Raw genomic sequence first — 24,222 nt, 5'->3', positions numbered from 1 at the left:
TTTACGTCCAAATAAAGGAATAAAAAAAACCTCCTCACAGAATCAGTGGGCGTCGGCCGCAACGGTACACTCCAACAGACCCCTCGAGCCAGGCTGCGACACAGAAGAACGACAACGAGCAACATTGATACTGGTAAGGTAAAAACATTAAACCTTGTCTACCGTCAACGTTTTTTTCCAAGTATACCTGACTGGCCTTGACTCTGGCCGTAATTTCAGCACTACCGCTTGATAGCTTGTAAGTTATAAGGTTAAGCTAGCGCTAACGTTAGCATTCTTCATCCAAACTATAAAGTTAACATACGTTAGCTGCCCTCGTGGGTGGGTTATGCTATCACAGTTAGCTAGCTACGTTAACTAACAAATGCAAGCTATCATTTCTAAATGTAATGCTATTTTGTGGCGGAATTGACGGTAGCGCAAGTTACCACGTGTAAGTTAGTTAACGTTACAGCTAATGTTATGTACGTGACTTAAAATGCTTGCTCTGCTTAGTGTTAATAGTTAACAGTGGCGCGAAGAGCCTAGCAAATGTTTATTTGCCGACACTACTGTCTTAAAGTGCTCTGCGGGTTCTGTTTTAATGCTAGTGAAGATAGTAGTAGTATCATATGAAACTACACAACGTTAGGCATCAATTATTACCAACCATGACATGCTAGCTTGTAAGGAAGGGGGTTAATAATGCTCCAAAGTTTTTTTTTTGTTCGTTTTTGGCACGTGGTGACGTTAGTTAATCCCCAGGTTCAAGCTGCAAATTTGACTGATGGTTATTTCTGCTATCAATAGCATAAAGGCATCTGTGATCTTTTATTCCCCCTCCTAATTATCTCGTGTTCAGTATTTATCAGCCATGGTATTACAAGGCCCAGCTAATTCTAGCTGGTAATGTTACTTTGCTACACCGTTAACAGCATTTACATGTGGTAAAAAAAGTACCAAAATGTTAGCCAGCTTCCCTAAAATCATAAAATAAAGTATGTGTTTATGTAAAAGTTGGATAATTTGTGCATCATGTTAGTAGCGAACACACTTTGATGGTTAACTTAAAAACTAAATAATGTATTCTCTTTCAAGTTCAGGGAAGCAGCCACCAATCAATTGTGTTCCTGCTGTGCAACCTATTTGGAAGCACCTGCCAGTGATCATTGCTTGTGGTAAGTTTTATTTACATTGTCATAAGGACATTTTTGATAATTAGGCCAGTTGGCTGGGGAAAGTATAGAATCATCTCTTATCTGGGAAATTGTCTACCAGATCTACTAAGTTAAACTAAATGTAAATAGAAAATGAGGTGTAGTCTACTCAGTTAACTAAAGGTATCTTTTGTATCATGTTTCCTCAGTTATCCATGTATGTGGAAATGTAAAGACTGGCAAGAGATGGCAAAGACGCTTGGATACCAGAGACAAGAAATTGTGCATAAGAAGCCGAGCATTGAAGACGTCTTCGAGAGATGGCCTGCACTTTTTCAGATGTAGGTTTTTAGATGCAAAGCATCTCAGACGCATTAGTCACCCATGCATTTACTAACTTAATTGTTAGCCTGTAGTGGTTTCATCGGCATGGCACTCAATTCATGTTTTCTTTTTTTTGTGTGTGTAGGTGATAATTTGGTTAGACTGTGCTGGTGATTCTGTTTTGTTTTTCTAGGTTTAAGTATTTCACCATCTAAAAACGTGTACCCTTCTTTCTGTATGCTCTACTTTTTAGATCAATGCCAAGTTCATCCGAATCACAACAGTTCCCTTGGAGACAAAGTACTCTTCGCAGTTGGACAAGCACTCCACCAAACTGCTGGAGGTCATCAGGAGCAAGGGAGGAGTTGTGAAAGAGAAGACCACCAGGACCTTGCAAGTTTTAGATGAGGTATCTATGAACAAGTTGTGTATCAGTGAGATCCATGGCTGAATTGATTGTTTAATTTTAATTGATTGTAACTGTTCTTACTCAGACTGTGGACATCACCATCAGAAGAGAATGCAAACCTGTTGAGAATCTTATCAAAGAATACCAGGTAAGGGCTCTCACCCTCTCACACAGTTAACACCCACAGACTAACAGCCATATGTAATAAATAGGGTAAATATGTGAATTGTGTGAGTCTCATGGGACAGCTTTTTAACCCAACAAGAAATCTTGTCACTTTTAATCTCGTCATACCCCTTGTAATAAACATTTGTTTGATTTGCGCCTATTCAAGTTTTGAAAGTTTAGAGTTTATAAGAGATTAAGATTTGATTTCTGAAACAATAACGCTTATCTTTTCTTTTCTTTTTTTTTAATGCAGGAAAATGAGGTTGAAGAACTGGAGCAGACAACCATGGCGATCTTTATCACTGAGAAAGAGGATCCTCTACATCCACCCGAAGAAATTAAAATTGTCACCGAAGGAACAGAGGTCCTAAACGAGTTGCCCTTAGTTGCAACAGCTTTTGGCCATGGTCTTTGGGCTCATATACACACTCAACCTAAAATATCCGAAAAGGCTGCACTTCACCTTTGAATTTGTGCAAAAGGTCCTGATGGAGCTTGATGGAAAAAGGATGACCAAGAAAGTCAATAGACTGAGCACCCAACTGTACAGCACAGAGGTTACATTTTCAGACTAATGGAGGGGACCAGGAGCTTTCTATCTTGAGAACTGGAGAGATTCACACAAGTCATCTTAAAACCCTTTTAAGAAAATAATTTGGATAACGTTTCCTGTCAGAAGAATGTTCCTACTTCAATGTTCCTAACTGTTGATTCCATCATGTGAGTGATACTTAAAGTCACCAACTTTGTAGGCTCAGAGTTTTTGTTTGAGCTATTATGCCTAAACTCTGTGTCTTAGGAGTTCCACTATTCACTGTCTGAGGAGCAGTTCCAGGATTTGTGTTCAGCTGAAAGAGTCTGTCAACATCATATACATTTGAAACAGGTGTACAATGCTGTCAAAATAACATTTAATTATATTTTAGGATGTTTTAAGGTGAAATGTGTTCCGTCAGGAAAAACCTTCCCAATTCAATATTACTACAAATGTGATGTCATCAAGTGATGATTTGAATTATGTAACAAATTTGTGGGCTCAAAGCCATTTTGTCAAATTACTTGTATTTTAAGATGAACTGTGGTTGATATTTTTACACTGCTGCACACACTGCCCCACCACAGTCTGTGAGGTCAGACTACCTTTTTTTGCCATAGACAGATGTTAGTACCTCCAAAGACCTCACAGATTAGGGTGAGGCAGTGTGTGCAGCAGGGTGAAAATATCAATAGGGCAGCAATTGATCATGTGTTTAGCTAATAGTAAGGCTTACACCTGAATTAGAAAACGTATGTCCTGGTGAATTTGCCATGGGTACTGCATGATGTCTTAGGAGTTGGACAGGACATTTAAAACAGATGTTGAATGTTTATGGAACAATAAATATGAATGTATTTTAAAGGAAAGTTTTCTGAGTAGTCATTGATCAAAATGTATAAAAAGCAATTTTTAAAATTTGATTTACTATACATTTCAACTGAGAAGCAACATAATCAGTTTTGATCAGCAAGATATGTTCAATCATTAATTGTGCAAATAGTAGATAATTGTACTCTTTTGCATATATGTGCTAAAATATTTGCAAATTATTTAACAGAATGAGAAATGATAATCTGTTGTGAAGCAGTGGCCAGTGGTTTGGAGGTTTACACATGTTGTTTAGAAAATATTCATTATCTTTTGAGAATTGTGGCAAAGCAATTGAGAAAAACTGTAAATGATGAACTGATGGTGGAATTGTTTTGAGTCCAGTTTGAATCACTGAATAGTTTCATGACATCTTTTTCTCTGGTGTCTGGTGTCTTTTCTCTCTCTCTATTTGATCTTCTATCATCTCTCCAGACTCTGTCAGGCTGCTGAATGGGACTAGTCTGTGCTCAGGCAGACTGGAGGTGAAGTCCAACCAGTCCAACCAGTGGTGGTCCTCAGTGTGTGAAGCTGACTTTGACCAGCAGGATGCAGAGGTGGTCTGTAGGGAGCTTGGCTGTGGGGCTCCTTCAGTCCTCCAGGGGGCGCTCTATGGAGACGTGGGGGCTCCAACGTGGACCAAAGAGTTCCAGTGTGGAGGCCATGAGTCTGCTCTCCTGGACTGTAGAAGCTCAGGCTCAGATAGAAACACCTGCTCACCTGGCAAAGCTGTTGGACTCACCTGCTCAGGTAGAAGAGGAGCTGCAGCTTTGATCTGGTTCATTTCTGTTCTCATCAAACTCACTTTGCTCTTTGACTGACGACTCTCTTCTTTCTGTTCAGAGCCTGATGATGTCAGGTTGGTGGGAGGAGCCAGTCGCTGTGCTGGAACACTGGAGGTGAGACAGGGAGACTGGAGACCAGTGGATGACTATGGCTGGACCCTGAAGGAAGCAGCTGTTGCCTGTAGAGAGCTGGACTGTGGCTCTGCTGTTTCTGTAGGACAGAGAAATGAGTCCTCATTCAGACCTCTGTGGTGGATCCAGTCTGACTGTGTTCATTCTGGATCCACTCTGAGGGAGTGTGCAACATCAGTCTACACTTCCTCCATCCTGAATCTCACCTGCTCAGGTAAGCCCCTCAGTGACATCATTTATGACATCATCTATGACAGCAGTGTTCCCAGTATGTTCCTTCCTCTGTCCCAGTGACAGTCAGTGGTTTCCACTGGACTGAACTGTAAAGTTCTCCAGGACAATGACGTCCTAGAATGTAGAGAAGTGGGCTGGTTTCTGGAAGCTTCAGACCCTCCATAGACTGCTGAGCTTCACCTGGCAGGACACACCTGTCTGTCTCTCTGTCTGTCTGTCAGACCTGTGACATCACTTCCTGTTTCCACAGTGTATCTTGATCTCATTCTAATATTTAACGCTAGATCGTGGGCTTTAAGTCTCATGTTGTGTAATAAAAGTGTCAAACATATCTTTTGTGTTTGATAATAATAATAACCATAATTATAACGACAATAATAAAGGTTATTTATAGCACTTATCAAAACAAGTAGTTACATCATGCTTTATGAGGCAGACATCAAAAGAAGAAAGGAGAGAATAAAATGCAACATACACACATTTCCAGATATTTATGAACAAATCTGAATAAATCCAAATGAATTCTTAAAAAATATATCAATCTGAACGTGTTCACAAACTACAGGTAGCATCTAACAGGATGGAACTGTTTCTATGACTTCCTGTGACGTCTATGAAGGCTGCTGGAAAGTGTTGGACTGGACGGCAGCTTTTAGGCTCCGCCTCCTGCTGCTGCCGCCTGATCTGGTCTACTTTCCAGGCGAGGAGCAGTTCATCTCCAACGAGCCTCATGTGACCGTTCATCATCTCTCTGTCTTTACAGACCTGCTGCTGCAGCCAAACATCTCCGTGTCCTCCTCCATGGACGGGGTCTCCGAGGCCCAGCAGCAGGGGTTTCAGGCATTCAGGGGCTCCACCTTCATCGTCTTCTGCTCCGTCCAGCCACAGTACCCAGGAGGCTCCTTCCAGCTCACCTTCACCTCCTCCAACTCAGCACACAACTACACCCAGCCAGCTGTCAATCACACTGCCCACTTCCTGTTTCCTGCTGCAGAGCCCGCCCACCAGGGACGCTACAGCTGTGTTTATCACGTCCATGTTCTTTCTCATAACTTCTCCTCTGAGAGCCGTCTGCTCTCTGTCACTGTCGTAGGTAAGCTGACTGTTCAATTTCTGATTAGCATGACTGGAAGAAGTGAAATGTAATAATATTCTTTTAGATTTAGGTTTAATCCCACAGACACAAAAAGAATGTGGCTGCAGCTGAAAATGAAGCGGAAGAATATTGTGCAAACAGGCAGCCTAAGACATATGGTTTTAATCTGATGCCAGATTGCCAGTCTGCCCATGCTCGGCAATCAACTCCTTTCTGATTCTGAACATCGTGTCCCGACGTCAGGCTGCTCCAATCAATGTGCTTTCATATCTATTAGGTGGAAGTTTAGGTTCACTGTCTTTGTGGAACAGAGGACCCAGAGTGTCCCTCTTCTCAGGCTTAACAAACTCAGAGTTTGAACTAAACCTGCTTTCTGGAATCCAGCCCTGATCTAGTGAACAAAGTGAAACCAGGTCTGTAAATGGTGACAGCAAACAATGGACTGGAGGACAGAATGCCAGGTCCCTAGTTTGTGTTGAATGGCAGCTGTTGGAGTCATGATGAGTCATGTGATGACTGTCCATGTGTTTGATCATCAGATCTGAGACCTGTCATCATCAGAGTGGTCACCGTGCCGCTGCTTCTGCTGTTGGTGAACGTTGGCCTTTACTTCTACTTTAAGGTACTGACACATGTCTGTTGTTGAGAGCACTGACTCAGTCTGTGTTCATTGACCTGGAGAGAGGAGCCATGCAGGAAGTCACATGTCTGTGTGCTGTCACGTCTCTCCAGGCCAGCAGGGGGCAGAAGCCGGGCAGACGGGAGGACGTGGAGCCGGATTACTACAACCTGGGCGTTGGTGCAGCGGAAGGAGGGCCGACTGAACAGGAAGGAGCTCGGGGAGCAGAGTAGCACCTCCAAGGAGCTCCTCTCACATCCACATGGGTTTCTAACACACCGACACCAGCTCATGTTCATACGCATGTTCCTCTGGAAATATGACTCATCACATTTCTACTATATTGTTATTACTCTGGACATGAAAAGATGTCCATGTTGAAGTGGGGGGTTTGGAGCTAGGTGCTATCTCTGAAGCGTGAGGATCTGCTGGTGATGCTTCTGTACCTCTTCCCTGATGGTAAAAGAGTGAACAGGTGATGTGCTGGGTGGGGGGGTCAGTGGGGAGCTGTTCTACTTCACCCTGGTAAGCACCCTGCCACTTTCCTGATGTTTTGATGGTGGAGCAGCCTTCTGATATCATGCTCTGAGATTGAAAAGGGGGGGACCAGCCAACCTAGGGTGGGGGAGACTGAGAGAGCTGGTCTGAGCTTCACTGGACTCCAATCTACAGTAGAAATCACACAATTATAACCCCATCTCCACATTAATAACCTGTTTGAGCCCCTCCAGTCTGATGTTCTCCCCCTCCACAGCACTGAAACAACCCTCGTCAAAGTCCTCAATGGCATCCTCACCTCTGCTGACACAGGTTCCCTCAATATCCTCACCCTCCTCGATCTGAGCGCAGCCTTCGATACCGTGAGCCATAATATTCTGCTCTCAAGGCTCCAAGACCTCGGTATGGAAGGTACCGCACACAGGGTGTTCCCCAGGGATCTGTACTCGGCCTCCTCCTCTTCATCATCTCCATCCTCATTCATGCCTTCATTTCCTCCCGACTGTTACTCATTCCTCCACGGCATCAACTCCAGCTCCACAAACCGACTCCAACTGGTCCAGAACGCAGCCGCACGTCTCATGAGCCCAGTCCTAAAGAACTTCCACTGGCTTCCCATCTCCCACCGCATCCCCTCCAAAATCCTGGTCCTCACCTAGAAGGCACTCCACCATCTGGACCCCCCTCATCTCCCTGACCTCATCCCCCCCTACCAACCCTCGCGGGCCCTCAGATCCACATCAGCCGGTCTCCTCTCCATCCACAAATCCAACCTCCGCAGCTTCGGGGCCAGAGCCTTCTCCAGGGCAGCTCCCAGGCTCTGGGACTCCCTTCCCCAAACCATCGGTGATTCTGAGTCCCTCACCATATTCCAGTCCCGCCTCCAAACCCATCTTCTTTCTTTCATTGTTTTGTCTGATGGTCTGTTTATCTCTTGTCTGTAAAGCGTCTTTGGGTTCAGAAAAGCGTGATATAAATTGAATGTGTTATTATTATTATTAGAAATCCTTCAGCCTCTCAGGAAGGGGGGCTCACATGATGCTTGGTCTTGTAGTTAGTGATTGTGTGCCGGCCCTGCCAAACCCCCTTAAAGTCATGGACTTGGAGCTTGTTTTCAGGTGTGACTCTAGAAGTGGCTTCAGCTGTTTGAGCTGCCTTTTGAAGTTGCTATTTAAGGAGTTTGTATTGGTCTTTGTCGCCACATTGAAATGCATTTGTCTCACTGCATAGGTGCCTTACTTCCTTGTTGAAGCGAGGCTTGTTGTTGCTATGGTAACAGGTTTCTTCATGGAGACGTGGTTGAAATCTCCCAGCACCAGGACTGCAGAGTCCTGTTGGAGGTCCCAGAGACTGTTTTCACACCGACTTCATCTGTTAGTCACATGTCATGACTTCACGTCAGCGCCCCCTTGTGGTTCACATGGCTCATTGTTGTTGTGAAGTCGATTTGGGCAGCAGGACACATTTAGCTGAAGAGAATCACAATGAACAGCTTATTTTTGTGATGAACCAATATTCATATTTCATAAGAATTCTGCTTCATTTTGTACATAAAGTGTTGACTTAATGTTGTACTTTATAAACAAGTATTTGATTTTGTATTTCAGGATTTTACACTTATTAATCAATTTGCTCATTTCATAACAGTTGTACTTGATTTTGCTATTTTTCATAAATTTTGAGGTCATTTGACGTAGTTTAAGGAATATTGTTGTTTATCGTGACTTTTTATTCATGACGATGTTTTATATGATGAGAAGAGAAAACAAAAAGCAAAATGAAACAAAAATGCCAAAAAACTTACAAATGTGAGGCCATGGGATGATCAGTAAATCCAAGGTAAATTTCAAAATAAAAGTCTGTAAATAGAATAATGATGAAGCATCTGTCTCAGGGAGTTTGCTCATTTTTGTACTGAACAGATTTTGATGAGAAATATGGTCATAAGCAAACAATCTGAATAAACATGAGAAACATATGCAGCAGGTCGATGCAGTTGAAGTAGAACACTGAAATCTTGACTTTGTATATTTGTTTTGGAATTACAATCGACCACAAATCTCTCAGTTCATGTTTCTATGTTCCATTTTCTGCCTATATTTGATTTCTAGACTATTTCATGTGGTACATTGTGGTTTTGAAGTGCTGTGATTTAGTTTTGGACACATTTAAGGAGTTTTGTTGGAGGAGCCTGAGATCTGTTCAGCGTGTTGGTTTGTTTGAGATTTGTGAAGACAGACTAAAGAGAAGACAGACTACGACGTGCCGTTCACTATTTATTCACAATTCTATCATGAAGTCAGAGCAAGAGCTCAAGGACTGTTTGTGTTTGGAAAATGCTGGTGCATGGCAGTGATAGTAGTCCCTGTGTTTGGACTTAAAACCAGATGCATGAATCACCCAGGTGTTCATGCGGATGGTAATCTATGGTCCAGTGAACTAGCAGTGCTAGCAGGCTCAGTGTAACGGTAAGGCTCACATCATCAACAGTGTTCCAGTCAATAGAACGGAGCAAAGCTCCCCATAGTACAAGAATAACATGGAACAGGGCTCTTAGTGGTGAAGTCCAACATGGAGGAATCCTCACATCCAACGACTGCTCCTCTGGAATCTTTGTGCAAATGAAAATAAATACATATATATTACATCATGTGATGTATCTGTCTGTTTTTTCACGTGACACTCTCTGAAATGAACGGCTACATGTTGACACATTTAGCTCCTAACGGTTAAAAAAGTGGTGAGTATTTTAAAGTCACTTTTTATCATATTTACAGCAATATTTGTGAACTTTGTCATATTGTTTGTTTTTGTGTTCCAGCTGAGAGCAAACAGCTGACGAGTTGGCAGAGAGCATTCTGGGACCAAACAGTTCCTCCAATCAAAACTCCAAAGTCTGTCTCCGTTTCCGATTGGTCTCTTTAATGTTGTAAAGAAATGTTTGACTCCAACGTGTCAAATCATTGTTCTCAATCACTTTGACAGTTTTTAAATTCAAGTAGTTTCACGTCATCAAGTGATCAGTCTTGGACCACTTTGAGTGGAATCTATCATTTATGAATATAATATTAAGGAATAAATAATGGCAGTAATAAGATAAAAAGACACTGGTGATGGTATTTTCAGTTTACTGAGATGGGGTCCGACTCCCTGTGGTCTCCTGCTTATTGTAATTATAATTATTGTTATTATTGCTATATATACTGTCTAATATGTGTGCGATGGTCCACAGGACTGTAGTTGAAACAGTGATTGACTTTAGAATGATTCTGTATGGATCCGTCAGTCTGCACTTCATGTCAGCACAACCGTATGAAAGCATCCGATAAAGGTCAGATGTTGCCATGACAACAACGGAGAAATGACCAGACGGGCGACATCTTGGGCCAAATGCCAATGTCCCCCCTAAGGTCTAAGACCTGAGACCCTCAGGGACCCAACGTGAACGTGCATCAAAGTGCGTGAGTCCGTGAGGGGGGATGTCGGGATTGGGCCTTTGTTTCGACTCTAGCTAGCTACACAAGTAGCCCTTAAAGGAGTGGAACTGAACAACTCCACCCAAACACCACGGAGGCACACTGGCCAATCACAGCGCAGCAGGGTGAGCCTAGGCGGAAGTGGGCGGGGCCAAACGTCCGTGCGGGAAACGGTGGCTCCAGGCCGTAGGTCGTTGTCCGGAATGTGTAGCAGAGTGTTTTCTCCAACGTTTCACCGGACTGAATATGGAGAAGACAACATGGCGTCTGAAGCCGGTGGCCGCACGTATTCCTGTGAGGCCGAGGAGAGGACATTCAGACTTGGCCTTGGACGCTAACAAACGGACCGGAAGCAGCGGAAGGTAAACAAGACGTTGTACTTCTCTGCAGGGTTTTTTCCGTTAACTCGTCACACGCTTCTATTAACGACGGTTCAACACGTAGTGATGGAGAAACCGAAGCTTTCTGAACCACTGAATCAATCAATAGTATGTCTCTGCAGACCCAGAGACCGCAGATTCAGACATTTGGACCCGCACGTTCAGACCCCTTGTGTTTTTTTGACAGTGCCACCTACTGGTTGACTGTAAAACTGCAACTCCACAGTCTGGACCGTTCAGACCCCTTCTTATGGATTTTCGACAGGGAAAATAAATAAAATAAATAATAAAAAAAATAATAATAAATAAAGCACCAAGAATCTAATTGTTTGTGAAGCTTGGATTACTTTTAAAAATATTTTGGACTGACTAAATAAATAAATAAAACGCCAAGATCTAATTGTTTGTGAAGCTTGGATTACTTTTAAACTTTTTAAAAATATTTTGGACTAAAAAAACAAATAACAATAAATAATTAACCTCCAGTGAAATTACATGCTTTTAAATGTTCTTTTGCATGGGGTTATGATGACAAAACAGTCTCAAAATAGCCTACAATGAAATGAATGAAATGAAATGATTTAAAAAAAAAAAAAAATTTTATTGTACAGGTTTTCACAAATTATGGCAGTGCGCCGAATGAAATGAAATGGTTTTAAATTTTTTTTTTTTTTAATTGTACAGGTTTTCACAAATTATGGCAGTGCGCCGTCTTTCTTCATCTGCCTCTCCAGCCTCCTGCAGAACTCGTCCACTTCACTGAAAACAGACAAAATGATAAATACTGGAATAGAAGAACCATCAATGTACTCTAAATTCCTACTTCTCTCCTCTTACCTTTGATCGACAGCAGGCCCTGCCAGGAAGACCTGCTCTGCCTCCTTCTTGACAGTGTAGATGCCATTTTCAGGGTCGACACATTCACTGTCAAGGTGGGATGTGGCGGTTATGTCTTTTTGTTTGGCCATGTGCTTTCTTTCAATGTGCCTCTTTAAGTTCCTTTTATTCATTATGGCCTGGCATATGGGACATTTCTTTTTTAACACAGGCTTCACACTGTGCCTACTCATCGGTGGTGCCTGACTGCTGGACTCACTGCTGGACTGCAGTGGTGCCTGACTGCTGGACTGACTGCTGGACTGCAGTGGTGCCTGACTGCTGGACTGCGGCGGCACTGTCGGTGGTGCCTGTATGGTGGACTTTTCACACAAATCCAGATGTTTTACAAAATCTTGTTTTCTTACTAGTGTTGAGCTGCAGAAGCAGTGGTAATGAAGCTGGGGCCGACATCCCAGTCCACATCTGTGAATTGTATATCCTTAAACAAAAGAACATAATTGAATTGAATTACTACAGTCAGTCCTTGATGATATATTTTCCTGAGACACTATTCTTTCATTTGGTGTGCTGTTTTTAAAAATATAATGCACTGATCCTACGATATATAAAAAAAAAGAATACAAGAAGGATGTGACACACAAACCATGTCCTACATCGAGAATGTGTTCAGACTTTACCTTGGTAACAGGTACGGCAGTGACAGGTACGGCAGTGACAGGTACGGCAGGTACGGCAGTGACAAAACAGTGGAAAAAACAGAACAGAAGCTGGTTCAGCTTCAAAGGTTAGTAGCCTACCTTCCAGTGATCTTGGCGGAATATTCAGTGGCAAGTTCGGCGATCCTGCCGTGCAACAGTCTCGTGGTGTGTCTGGCGAGCAGCTAACGGAGCTAGCTGCTATAGCTAGCGCCGGCCACAGCATGATGGTGGTGTGCGAATCCTGCTTTCCCACCCTCTCAAAACTGAGAGAGAGCGTAAACGGCCTGGAGGCTGATCTCAGGGAGAAGGACAAAATCCTGATGAACTTCTCCACCGTCGCCACGACCCAGTCCAGGCTCATCGCCCACCTGAAAGCTTCCGGCGCTGGCGACCGGAGCATGTCGGCAACAAACAATACGACCCTGCCGTGGACCGGCTCCGCCATCGCTGGATCACCGGCACCAGCTGTCGACGAGTCCCGCTGGCACCACCTGGGAGCCAAGCCGAAGGGAGCGGCAGCCTCCACCTCACGCCTCCGCCTGCCGGAATGGCAGTGCTCCATCAGGGAGGATGGAGCGGGGGCCCCAGCACCGGTGAGCTCGACACCTGTCAAGCCGAGGGACCCGTGGTCGGTGGTGGGCAGGGGCGCCGGGGCTCGTCCATCTCCCCCGCCTCCGCCCCCGGAAATCCCGCTCGACAACAGGTACAACATCCTAAGCCTGCAGGACTTCCCTCCAGTTGGCGCCTGCTGCAGCCCGCCTCCAGGAACCGACCACCCGGCTCAACGGACGCGGAACCGGGATCCACCCGCCCGGTCTTCACCATCACCTCCATCCCGCTCGGGACGAGCAGCGGCACAGCGCCGCCACCCGCGGGTTCCCCCCGAGGAGCGCGGCGTCTCCAGGCGCGCGGCGACGGCCGCTCCGGCTCGGCGCACTCCCGAGGTGCTGGTGGTCGGGACCTCGCTGGTGAGGCACGTGTCCGTGCGCAACGCACGGACTTTCTGCCGGCCTGGTGCCTGTGTCACGGAGGTCACATCCTCCGCTCAGCAGGTGAGTGCCCAACATCCTTCGGCCTCCACGCTGGTCGTGGAGGCTGGCATCAACGACTTCAAATTTCAGCAGTCGGAGGTGCTCAAAGCGAACTTCGTCGCCATGGTGGATAGCGTGCTGGACACGGGGAAGCGGCTAATTGTTCTGGGTCCGCTTCCCCCGCCCCGCTACGGTGATGTCATCACCAGCCGCATCCGCCAGCTGCACCTGTGGCTAAAGGGATACTGCCTGGGCAACAGTATCCCTTTCGTTGACAACTACGCGGCCTTTTTAAACCGACCTCAACTTTTTAATCGGGACGGCCTTCACCCCAACCAGGAGGGATCCCGGCTTTTATCTGTGAACATTGACCTGACCATCCGCTCATGCACCACATCCACCTCTTGACTAACACACGGACACTCTGCCCCACGCTGTCCCTCCCACCCACACTCACCCCCCACTCCCTGCACCATACATAGCCCACACATCCACCCATCACCACCCCCATCAGAACCACAGGACATCCATCACATTGAAACACTAATCACTCACAGACATCAACCCAGGACTGTTTTTAGACCGACTGATTGTTTTAATGTCCCCATAAAGAGACATACTGAGCGCACAATCAATGAAGACATCAAGATGGCCCTACTAAATGTGCGCTCGCTGTCTAACAAATCTTTTATTATAAATGATGTAATTTTAGACAGAAAATTAGACGGTATTCTCCTTACTGAGACATGGCTCGGCACTGACGCACGTGTTGTTCTCACAGAGACCTGTCCTCCAGATTTTAACTTTTTATTTTCAACAAGGGTGGGCAGGAAAGGAGGGGGAACTGCCTCGATCACAAGGTCAACATTATCGCCAAAGGAAGCTCCTTTTAACAACTATTTATCATTTGAATACCACGCCTTTGTTTTTAGCAGCCCTCCTATTCTTTGTGTGACTGTTTACAGACCACCCCAGCACCCTACTGCTTTTATCAGCGACTTCTCAGAATTTTTAACCATCATTCACGCTAACTATGATAGGATTTTAATAACTGGTGATTTTAATCTACACATCGATAAGCATCTAGAGAATTTTTAAACCTCCTTCACTGCTTGGATTTTAAACAGCATGTCTGCCAGCCGACCCACGACAGGGGGCGCACCCTGGACCTGGTCATAACCTATGGCCTGTCTGTGGGTGCGCCCTCTGTCGTGGATCTGGCCGTGTCAGACCATTTTTGTGTGTTTTTTAATATCACCAGTTTTAACCAGCTGGAGGACCCTGTGAGAACAGTGAGGAAACGCCATCTTACTTCTGAAGTGGCAGCAAATTTTATCCAGATTTTAAAGAACACTCCTGCACAAATTTTACCGGCACCATGTGATTTTATCATTGACAATTTTATCCACAAACTAAGGTCAACACTTGACTCAGTGGCTCCTCTTTTAACTAAAACTATAAAAACAAGACCAATGCCACCATGGAGAAATGAAGAAATCAAAAAACTGAAAAGAACGTGCAGGAGTGCTGAGAGGAGATGGAGAAAATCAAAGCTGACAGTACACTACAACATATTTCGTCAACACCTCAAAACATACAATAAAACCATCAAACTGGCAAGAATTTCACATTTCAAAAATCTAATATCCGAAAATAAAAATAACCCCAAGTTTTTATTCTCCACAATTGAGTTTTTAACCAACGGTGACCGGAACAGGTCACCAATAACACCAACAGACTCCGTTTGTGAGGCGTTTGCTGACCACTTCAGAAGTAAAATCGATAACATTAGATCCAGTCTTTTATCTCACCAAATCTCAACCTCCGACATTCCTGGATCAATGCTTCCACCTGAGGAGACTCTGGACTCTTTTGCCCTGGTTGACGCAAGGACACTTGGTCGAGTCTTCTCCCAAGTGAAGCCCACAACCTGCCTTTTAGACCCAATTCCCACACGCTTTTTTAAAACATTTTATGATGTTTTTGAGGAACAGCTTTTATATATGGTGAACTGCTCTCTTCAGACGGGTGTCTTCCCCACATCCTTTAAAACGGCGGTGGTGAAGCCCCTACTGAAGAAGAGTGGCATAGACCCCACCATTTTTAATAATTACCGTCCAGTATCCAACTTACCATTTTTAAGCAAAATTCTAGAAAAACTGGTTTTTACACAGATAAATAACTTTTTATATTTGAACAATACATTGGAGAAGTATCAGTCTGGTTTTAGGACAAACCACAGCACAGAGACAGCCCTTTTAAAGATTTTAAACGACATCAGGTTCAATTTAGATAATCATAAACTCACAGTCTTGGTTCTGCTAGATCTAACCGCCGCCTTTGATACAGTGGACCATCACATTTTAATAAACCGTTTGAGGAACCTGGTTGGTCTCTCTGGTGCAGTTTTAAATTGGTTCTCCTCTTACCTCACTGACCGTAGCTTCTTCGTAAGTCTGGATACCTGTTCCTCCAAAACACACAACCTTAAGTGCGGGGTTCCCCAGGGGTCAATTTTAGGCCCAACCCTTTTTAATCTCTACATGCTTCCCCTGGGTGATGTCATCAGGAGGCACGGCATCAGCTTCCACAGCTATGCTGACGATACACAACTGTACATCGCTGTGTCTCCTGATGACACAGGGCCTTTAGATGCCCTTTTTAATTCCATTTTAGATATCCAGTCATGGATGGCAGCAAACTTTCTACAACTCAACCAGGACAAAACAGAGGTTTTAGTCATAGGTCCTGAAGGCCAGAGAGAGAAACTTTTACCAAAATTAAATAATTTTAAATCATCGAAATCTCTGAGAAACCTGGGCGTGATTTTAGACTCTGAGCTCAGTTTTATTCCACACATTAAAAATGTAACAAAGGTAGGTTTTTACCACCTGAAGAATATAGCCAGAGTCCGCCCGTTTCTCTCACAGGCCAGTACAGAGGTGCTGATGCATGCTTTTATTTCCAGTCGTCTAGACTATTGTAATGCCCTGCTCTCTGGTCTTCCTAAAAAGAGCATCCATACTCTCCAACTGCTACAAAACTCAGCCGCACGCGTGCTGACGAGGACCAGAGGGCGGGAGCACATTACACCAGTTTTAAAGTCGCTGCATTGGCTCCCTGTCCGTTTCAGGATCGATTTTAAGATTCTTTTACTTGTTTTTAAATGTCTTAATGGTCTTGGGCCCTCTTATTTATCTGACCTACTCCTATTATATCAACCCTCACGGACCCTGAGGTCCTCTGGCACCGGCCTTTTAACCTTTCCACAAGTCAGATTGAAAACACACGGGGAGGCGGCTTTTAGTTATTATGGTCCCCGACTGTGGAACAGCCTGCCACAGAACCTCAGGGCCGCAGAGAATGTTGATGTTTTTAAAAAACGGCTCAAGACTCATCTTTTTAGTCTGGCTTTTAATTAGCCTTCTATTATTTTAAGTCTGCTATTTTATTCCCCAAGTTTTAATCTATTATTTTAAGTTTGCTTATTTTAGTAGTTTATACTGATTTTATTCTATCCTATTTAGCTTTTTATCTAGTTTTTAGCTATTTATTTTATTACTGCTATCTTGTTCTATTTTACATTATTTTATCTCTTTTACCGTCGACTGACGGGAACCAGAGTCCCTCATGGTGTGGATGGCCTTTCACTCACCGATGTCTCAGTGCCGAGCCATGTCTCTACAGTTTTAGCCAATGCAGTGCGTGGGGGTGTGTGTGTGTGTGCGTGTGTGTGCGTGGTGTCCATACCTGAGTTGTGTGCATGTTAGTGTGAGTGTGCGAGTGTGTTCCGGGTGGGGGGGTCGGGTCTTTCTTTCTGTTGTTGTTGTTTTTATTGTTGTTGTTGCGTTGTTTTTATTTTCTAAATTTGTATTTTCTGTACGGCACTTTGTGTTGCATTCCCTGTATGAAAGGTGCCTTATAAATAAATAAAATTGAATTGAATTGAATTAACAGCTCTGTTAAAATGGGACTGCAGATGTTTTCTGCATTTGCTCCACTTCGTAGGCTGAAACAAACTTGAGCTGCAGAATGGACAGTGGAATAGCTTGCAGCATGTCCTGCATTGCTCCATCCATCCATCCATCCATTATCTTCCGCTTATCCGGGACCGGGTCGCGGGGGCAGCTGCCTGAGCAGGGACGCCCAGACTTCCCTCTCCCCAGACACTTCCCCCAGCTCCTCCGGGAGGACCCCAAGGCGTTCCCAGGCCAGCCGGGTGACATAGTCACTCCAGCGTGTCCTGGGTCTTCCTCGGGGTCTCCTCCCGGTGGGGCATGCCTGGAACACCTCCCGAGGGAGGCGTCCAGGGGGCATCCGATGCAGATGCCCGAGCCACCTCAACTGGCTCCTCTCGATGTGGAGGAGCAGCGGCTCTACTCCGAGCTCCCCCCGTGTGACGGAGCTCCTCACCCTATCTCTAAGTGAGCGCCCCGCCACCCTGCGGAGGAAGCTCATTTCGGCCGCTTGTATCCGGGATCTTATTCTTTCGGTCATGACCCAAAGTTCATGACCATAGGTGAGGGTAGGAACGTAGATTGACCGGTAAACCGAGAGCTTCGCCTTTCGGCTCAGCTCTCTCTTTACCACGACGGACCGATACAACGACCGCATTACTGCAGCCGCTGCACCGATCCGCCTGTCAATCTCACGCTCCATCCTTCCCTCACTCGTGAACAAGACCCCAAGATACTTAAACTCCTCCACTTGAGGCAGGAACTCCCCCCCGACCTGGAGACCTGCATTGCTCCAATTGGGGCAAATTTTGTCCATGCTGGATAGTTATGTGCACCTTTAAAAGAAAAAAATGTGCCCTGGTAACATGTGCTTCTAGCAGAAAAATGCTAAGCTTGATTAGCCTAAATATTATGTTGCATTTGACGTGCATAAGGCTAATTGTAAACGTATTATAAGTCAAACGTTCGTTACGCTGTCAGATGCATTTTCAACAAAAACTTTTATGACATGAAAAGAACGATGTGATTAACGTTCAATACCTTTTCTTCCGACGGGTCCTCCATGTTCCAGGTAACATTAGCATAATAAAAAACCAGGGGGCGCTGTAGCAAAAAACCAAGGGGTCTGAACCTGCGGGTCCAAACGTGCGGGTCTGAATCTGCGGTCTCCGGGTCTGCAGACACATGCTCCTCGAATCAATACGAAGCAATGTGTGGAAACGTTCAGTGTTTGGATCCAGTTAAATATGGCGACATCTGCTGGCCAATGTTTGACATTACATGGAACAAGTTAAAGATGCATAACAGTAAGGCCCGGTTCTGTATGTGTGACCTTGTTGATTTTGCTCTGCTGCTATGAACTTAGACGAGACCGGTTGGATGGACCACTGGACTTGTTTATTGCTGCAACTGAAACATGGGAACAACACACAACCAGCGTGTCAATGAAAGATGTCAGTCTGTTCCTCGACCTACAAAAGAAGAGCTCCGCATGAGAGAGATGAGAGTACGCAGGTCACGTACACCTCGTGCTGCTGGTCTCGTGCTGCTGGTAGCTAGCTTAAATCACATTCGCACATATTACGGCAACAATTCTTCATAAAACAGTCAAACTACGAGTTTTACAAGACTTACGCTTAACAAGCAATTATACACATTAAATGCTGACCGAGTCTACATAATAATATAACAATATGAAAACATAGTTTGCATTTATAATTATCGTGATGTCCGAGTGAACAGAATGGTAACTCACCCACAGCGTAACGTTACTCGTTTCTGAGCGCTAAACCAAATGCCCAGCATTAAGCGTAACGCAAACATCCGCTTTGGTTTTTCAAAATAAAGTGCATTTTCAGAATAAAACCGTTGGTTGCAGTCCCAAGTTTGACAGGAATTTAACAAAATAACAAATTCATTATTTACACTGTTACATATGTGTAACTATAAAGGCTCTGTGTGCATGTTGACATATGTGAAAGTCATTAATATTATATGTGTAATTGTGTTATTATGCTATATATGCCTATTGTTGTTATTTCCATGAGATCAGTGATGTAGACATTTAGTGATCAAGTAATTATTTCAATACAACTCATGTAAATAAATGTCATATTTGAAGCACACTGTCAGGAAATGGTTGTTTTGAATTTCAGGCGCGAGAGAGAGAGAGAGAGAGAGAGAGAGAGAGACATAAGGAGACATAAGGAGGGAGGCCAAACAGGCTGCTTGCAGGAACAACTGGTGTTTGTTGTCACTGATGGTGAATATAAAGTGTATTAAAATACCATCTAATAAATGAAGCACCTATATGTAGTGGAGCTGTCAATGAGTCTCTTTAATCCTGTTCAAATGTAAATCCATATTTGGTTCAGTATAGGGCTGCGACACCGTCTTGGACGGAGACGCGTGAGACAGGACCGGGATCTTACGGCGCGAGGGGAGACAAGTGTTACGGGCATGTCAACTTTCTGTATGAAAAAAACTTTTCAACCGGGGTCAGAGCCAATCAGAGATGAAGGCCCGCCCATACTCGGCCTCTGATTGGCTCAGACCGTGGTGATTCATCTCTATGCTGTGGGGGGAAAGACGCTAGATAGACCCGCTGGAGCTCCGGTGCGACCAAGGAACACATTTTAGCCGCACTTCACTGATTTTTGGTCGCATGTGCATCCTAAATGGTTGCACTCTGCAGCCCAGGACTCCTGAAAAACGGTGCGTGTGGAACAATGTTCCCTGCTGAGCAGCGGCATAATGCGCGAGATAGGAATTTAAGAAGCTTCGAGGCAGTTTTTGTCTCGAGCATTTTTTAGAATCGAGTTACTCGAATAACTCTAGGAATCGTTTCAGCCCTAGTTCAATATTAGCATGTGTAAATCCATAGTCAATGCCATTATCGTGGTTGTGTTACGTCTTGTCCACTAGAGGGCGTTCCAAAAACATTTCCAGTAAATATGTAGAGTTCCCAACAGGCGACAGCTTTCTAACTTAGTTAAACGTAAAGCTTAGTGAAGCGTTGTATTACAAAGTGAATGACCTCAAATAGTCAACTTTAACACAAAGTACAACCACGTTGCCGTTCTCCGGAGGACGTCGTGTGTCCGTTGCCATGGTTACAGGGCACAAAGGCATCTGTTTATGTGGGTAGGCCAAGGTGAGGAGGGTGGGTTTTGCAAACACATTGGATTATATTTTCTTAGCATTTGATTAGTTTAGATTTTGTTTCCTATTTGAATGACATACGATTCCTGAATTTCATCCCAACAGCCTGAATATGTGGAGAGCATCACGGAGGTGAAACGAGTGTAAAAGTGACCTGTTGAATAAAAAAAGACCTCTTTAATCCAAACTAATATTGAATTCATGTGTTTTATTGAACCAGAGAGATTAGTGTCTCACAAACACAACCAGAATCTTCTAAATCCAACCAAGTGTTTGCATTCTTCTCTGATCAATTGTCAGCATGATGTCATAGACGACACCCGTTGTTCAATCAGAGGAGATGAACGGTGAATCAATCATCTCATCTCATCCTGGAAGAAGATCCATTTGTGCTCTTCTGTCCTGGTTTCTTTTCCACTCTCCTCCTCTGCAACCTCCATGACTGTGTTGGTTCTCCTCGTTGTGTTTGTTCCCCTCGGCTTCTGTCCTCCTCTCATCCTCGCTTCTCTCGTATCTGCCAGACACCGAGCTCGGAGTCGGCCGAGGCAAGAGACGAAAGCACGAAGACGCAGAAGCAACTATGGCCGTGGTGAAGAGATCATCCGTCATCCATAAGCACGGGGGAAAGAGAAACCGTGGAGCCAAAATGGAAGCTGTTGGATGTTGGATTTAGTGCAAATCCAGTCATAGAAAGCTTCTTGTGTTGTGGTTTGTTTGGGGTTTTTCCTCGACAACTTGTATGCAAAGGTTTAGTACGAGTCCATGTGTTGAGTTAAAGATGATCTTGTCTCTGTGTGTAAGTTGTGACTGTAGTTTGCCTCATATGTGTCGACGATGGCCTTCTTTTGATCCGTCCATTGGACACATTTAGCTCGGTAATGTAAATCTTTTCAACCGATTGATGCAATGTGATTTGAATATATAATGGTGATAATAATATAAAAAGACAGCGGTGGAGATACTTTCAGTTTACTGAGATGGGGTTCGACTCCCTGTAGTGTCCTGTTTATTATAATTATTGTTATTATCATATGAGTTGCATTGACCCACCTTCATGGATCCATTACTTATATTAAAAATGATTATTATTATATATCATTATTATAAGTATTACTACTATCTCATGTTACAAATAGACAATGGTGGTGTAGTGGCTAAGGAATAAGACACATTATCAAAGTGTTGATGGTTCAAATCCAGGTTTGAATTTTACCGAATGACTTATTTTCTACCTTGCGTTCAGCACTATTTATGAAAGGCACACTCACACACATGTATCACCAAGATGACTTTAATTCTCAAATGATTTGATGTTGGATCGGCACATGAAGCAAACATCTCATGTTAGGTTGACTGGAAACTCTTTGACTTTCTTCATTATTTCATTCACCACTAGGGGTCCCTAGCGTACTTATTTGAAGCTTTGGGGTGGAACCACTTTGGTGGTTCATCTGGCTGAGAGGCAAGGGTGTAGGTTTCCCTAATTGGCATGTACCATTACCTTTCCTTCACCCCATAAAGAAACAAATATGTGTGCGTCTCATTCCACCTGTGTATCCACCTCTACACACCCGTCTGATTTATGTCTATGATTTCAAGTGGTTTATGCTCCTTAAATCTTTAATGTTAATATATCTGTGTAAATGTAATATTCCACACATTGTAATTCCTCTGACTTCCCCTGGTAACCCCACGTTTCACGTTGCAACGCTATGAACTGTGGGTAATTCACTCAGGTAAAGTCAGCATCGAAAGTAGTGGGCTCAAAATGTCCGTGAGCGAGCCCTCGCGCACTTCAGGACTTGACCGTGGCACAGACCTGGGGCCTCATTTATAAAACTGTCAGTAGGATCCTTACTAAAAGTGTACGTACGCCCAAAAGCCAAAGTTTGTGTGCGCCAAAAAAAAAAAAATCTGATTTATAAAACAGGCAAGCTGTACGCAATGTTCCCTTTATAAGGGAGGGTGACGTGAGGACGGCACAGCTTCCAAGTCGGCGCAAAGCAGCAGTGCACCCTGGGCGCATGGCACATCAAGCGGTCGGGTGCTCACTGATGCCGTCCTGCAACTTCAGCAAGACACAATTGAGACACAATCACCGCCATCAACAACGTTGCAGATGAGCTACAGCAAACACGCTCTGTGATGCAAGAAATTGCCATATTAATAAGTGACTTCGTTAAAATGAACAATGATTGTTGTCTTCCTTATCTTACAAACCCCGCATGACATCCTCACGGATGTTGATACCCCTCCAGTCGGGCTGGGGGCCGTGGCTCACTGCGGTCACGCCAGCCGCCGAAATCTGTTGCGCATCTATTCCTGTACTTACGGTACGGGTGCCCGAAGTTGCTTAAATGGTGTTGAAAGCAGTTTTTATATCAGGTGCAACGGTTAAACATGAGGAAAATGATGGGTTTGCTAATTTCTTCAATAGATCTTTGTTCAGAGTGACTGTGACTAGCAGTTACATAGCAAATATCAAGTCATTTTACTGGATGGTTTTATAATAAAGTCACCTCCAAATCTCTCTCAAGTGCATACTGACAATCATATAATTTCCTCATATTCATAAATTAATTAAACTTATTCCTTAAGAGGTTTGCTAATATTTTCAATGGATTCTTGTTGAGTGATCCTGAATGTTATTATAGAAAATATCAAGACATTCTACTGTATGGTTGTATAATAAATTCAATTCAAACTCACTCCCAGTATCAAAGTGCACACTGGCGAATGGATCATTTCCTGATTTTCTAATCTAATCAGTGGTGTTTCCTTGCAGAGGCCAAGGGAAGCCAGGCTTCCTCCGTTTTTTCAGAATATAACCATCATTTAATAAAATCACTTTTTTAACAGTTTCCGTAATCCCTCTGTGATGTGTCTGTCGTCTCCTCCTCGTCTCCCTTCAGTAATTATTGAGCGTTTCATGATGTGTTAAACAGCGCCCCTCTAAATGTTACGGGGTGAATGAGTGTTGAAAACACGTTACTGCACCCTGTTGTCTGTGAGGAGGCCAAGCTGCGCTGAACTCCCTTGGTGGAAAAAAAGAGAGAAGCCCCTGACTGCAGACCCGCAGACCTCAATGTGGGCGGAGTTAAACGTTTAACCCTGCCCACTCCCCAACATTTGACACCGCCGTCAGAGGAGACATGCTGCTGCGGGTTCGCAGTGAGGTCTGATATATTCCTCCGGTCTCCTTCCACGCTTCTGACTGCCGCTTTGGTATGATAAATAATGGAAGTAAGTGTGACTTTTATGATATTGCTCATTTAATTTTAGGTGTATCATTAGGTTATGTGAATTAGCTGCACATGAGCTAATGTTATATTTAAACTAACGTGATACTAATATCAGAGTGCATTCGGTGGTATATGCACTGTAAGTTAATGAGACTAATCAGAGCACAAGAAAAAAATAATGTTGGTGTTTTGTGATTTTGTAATCATGTAATCATTTTTTTTACGTATAGAGACACATTACCGTGATACGTGGGGATGACCCCTCCAAGTCCACAAAAAGCAGTGACCATGTCCGTTTTGCAAGTACAGTGCATCCTCTAAATATCAAATGGACAACCACATTAAGGGCCATGCCTCAGTGAGGCACAAAGGTAGTACTAGAAGTTTATTGCACACAAACATGTTACACACCATTAAAACCTACACAATCACTCATGCTTTTGTGTATCCATTAAGGACTGTGATGTTACCTTGGACCAAGGTATTGGAAGACTGGATGGCGATGCTTCCAAGAACCTTTCGGTCAGTAAAGAAGTGCAAATGATAATGAAAAAATTACTTATTCTGAACACTGAACTTCACCTATGTGTTGTAATTGTAAAAGAAAATGCATATTTTTTATTTTTTAATA

The 24,222-nt window shown here is 44.0% G+C and overlaps 2 protein-coding genes across 2 annotated transcripts in view; both read left to right on the top strand.

Annotated features, from left to right (window-relative positions):
* Positions 1 to 24,222, top strand: part of LOC311010055 (scavenger receptor cysteine-rich domain-containing protein DMBT1-like) — a gene marked incomplete at both ends in the record, with an annotated part of 528,569 nt that overhangs the window by 81,049 nt on the left and 423,298 nt on the right. Inside the window, one exon of the mRNA XM_084004536.1 lies at positions 3,878 to 4,192. Coding sequence (XP_083860662.1) covers positions 3,878 to 4,192 — 315 coding nt within the window. The remainder of the gene's footprint in view (positions 1 to 3,877; positions 4,193 to 24,222) is intronic.
* On the top strand, positions 547 to 2,859 carry LOC311010001 (uncharacterized protein; the record flags this gene model as incomplete). The annotated part of the gene is made up of 6 exons (XM_084004484.1): positions 547 to 1,157; positions 1,346 to 1,477; positions 1,714 to 1,869; positions 1,955 to 2,017; positions 2,291 to 2,444; positions 2,837 to 2,859. Exons 2-6 carry the CDS (start codon positions 1,457 to 1,459, stop codon positions 2,857 to 2,859), a joined length of 417 nt encoding a protein of 138 aa, XP_083860610.1. The 5' UTR covers positions 547 to 1,157; positions 1,346 to 1,456.

Source organism: Eutrigla gurnardus (genome assembly GCF_963514095.1).
Source record: "Eutrigla gurnardus genome assembly, chromosome: 24".
Lineage (NCBI taxonomy): Eukaryota > Metazoa > Chordata > Actinopteri > Perciformes > Triglidae > Eutrigla > Eutrigla gurnardus.
This window is presented reverse-complemented; position numbering and strand designations above follow the sequence as displayed.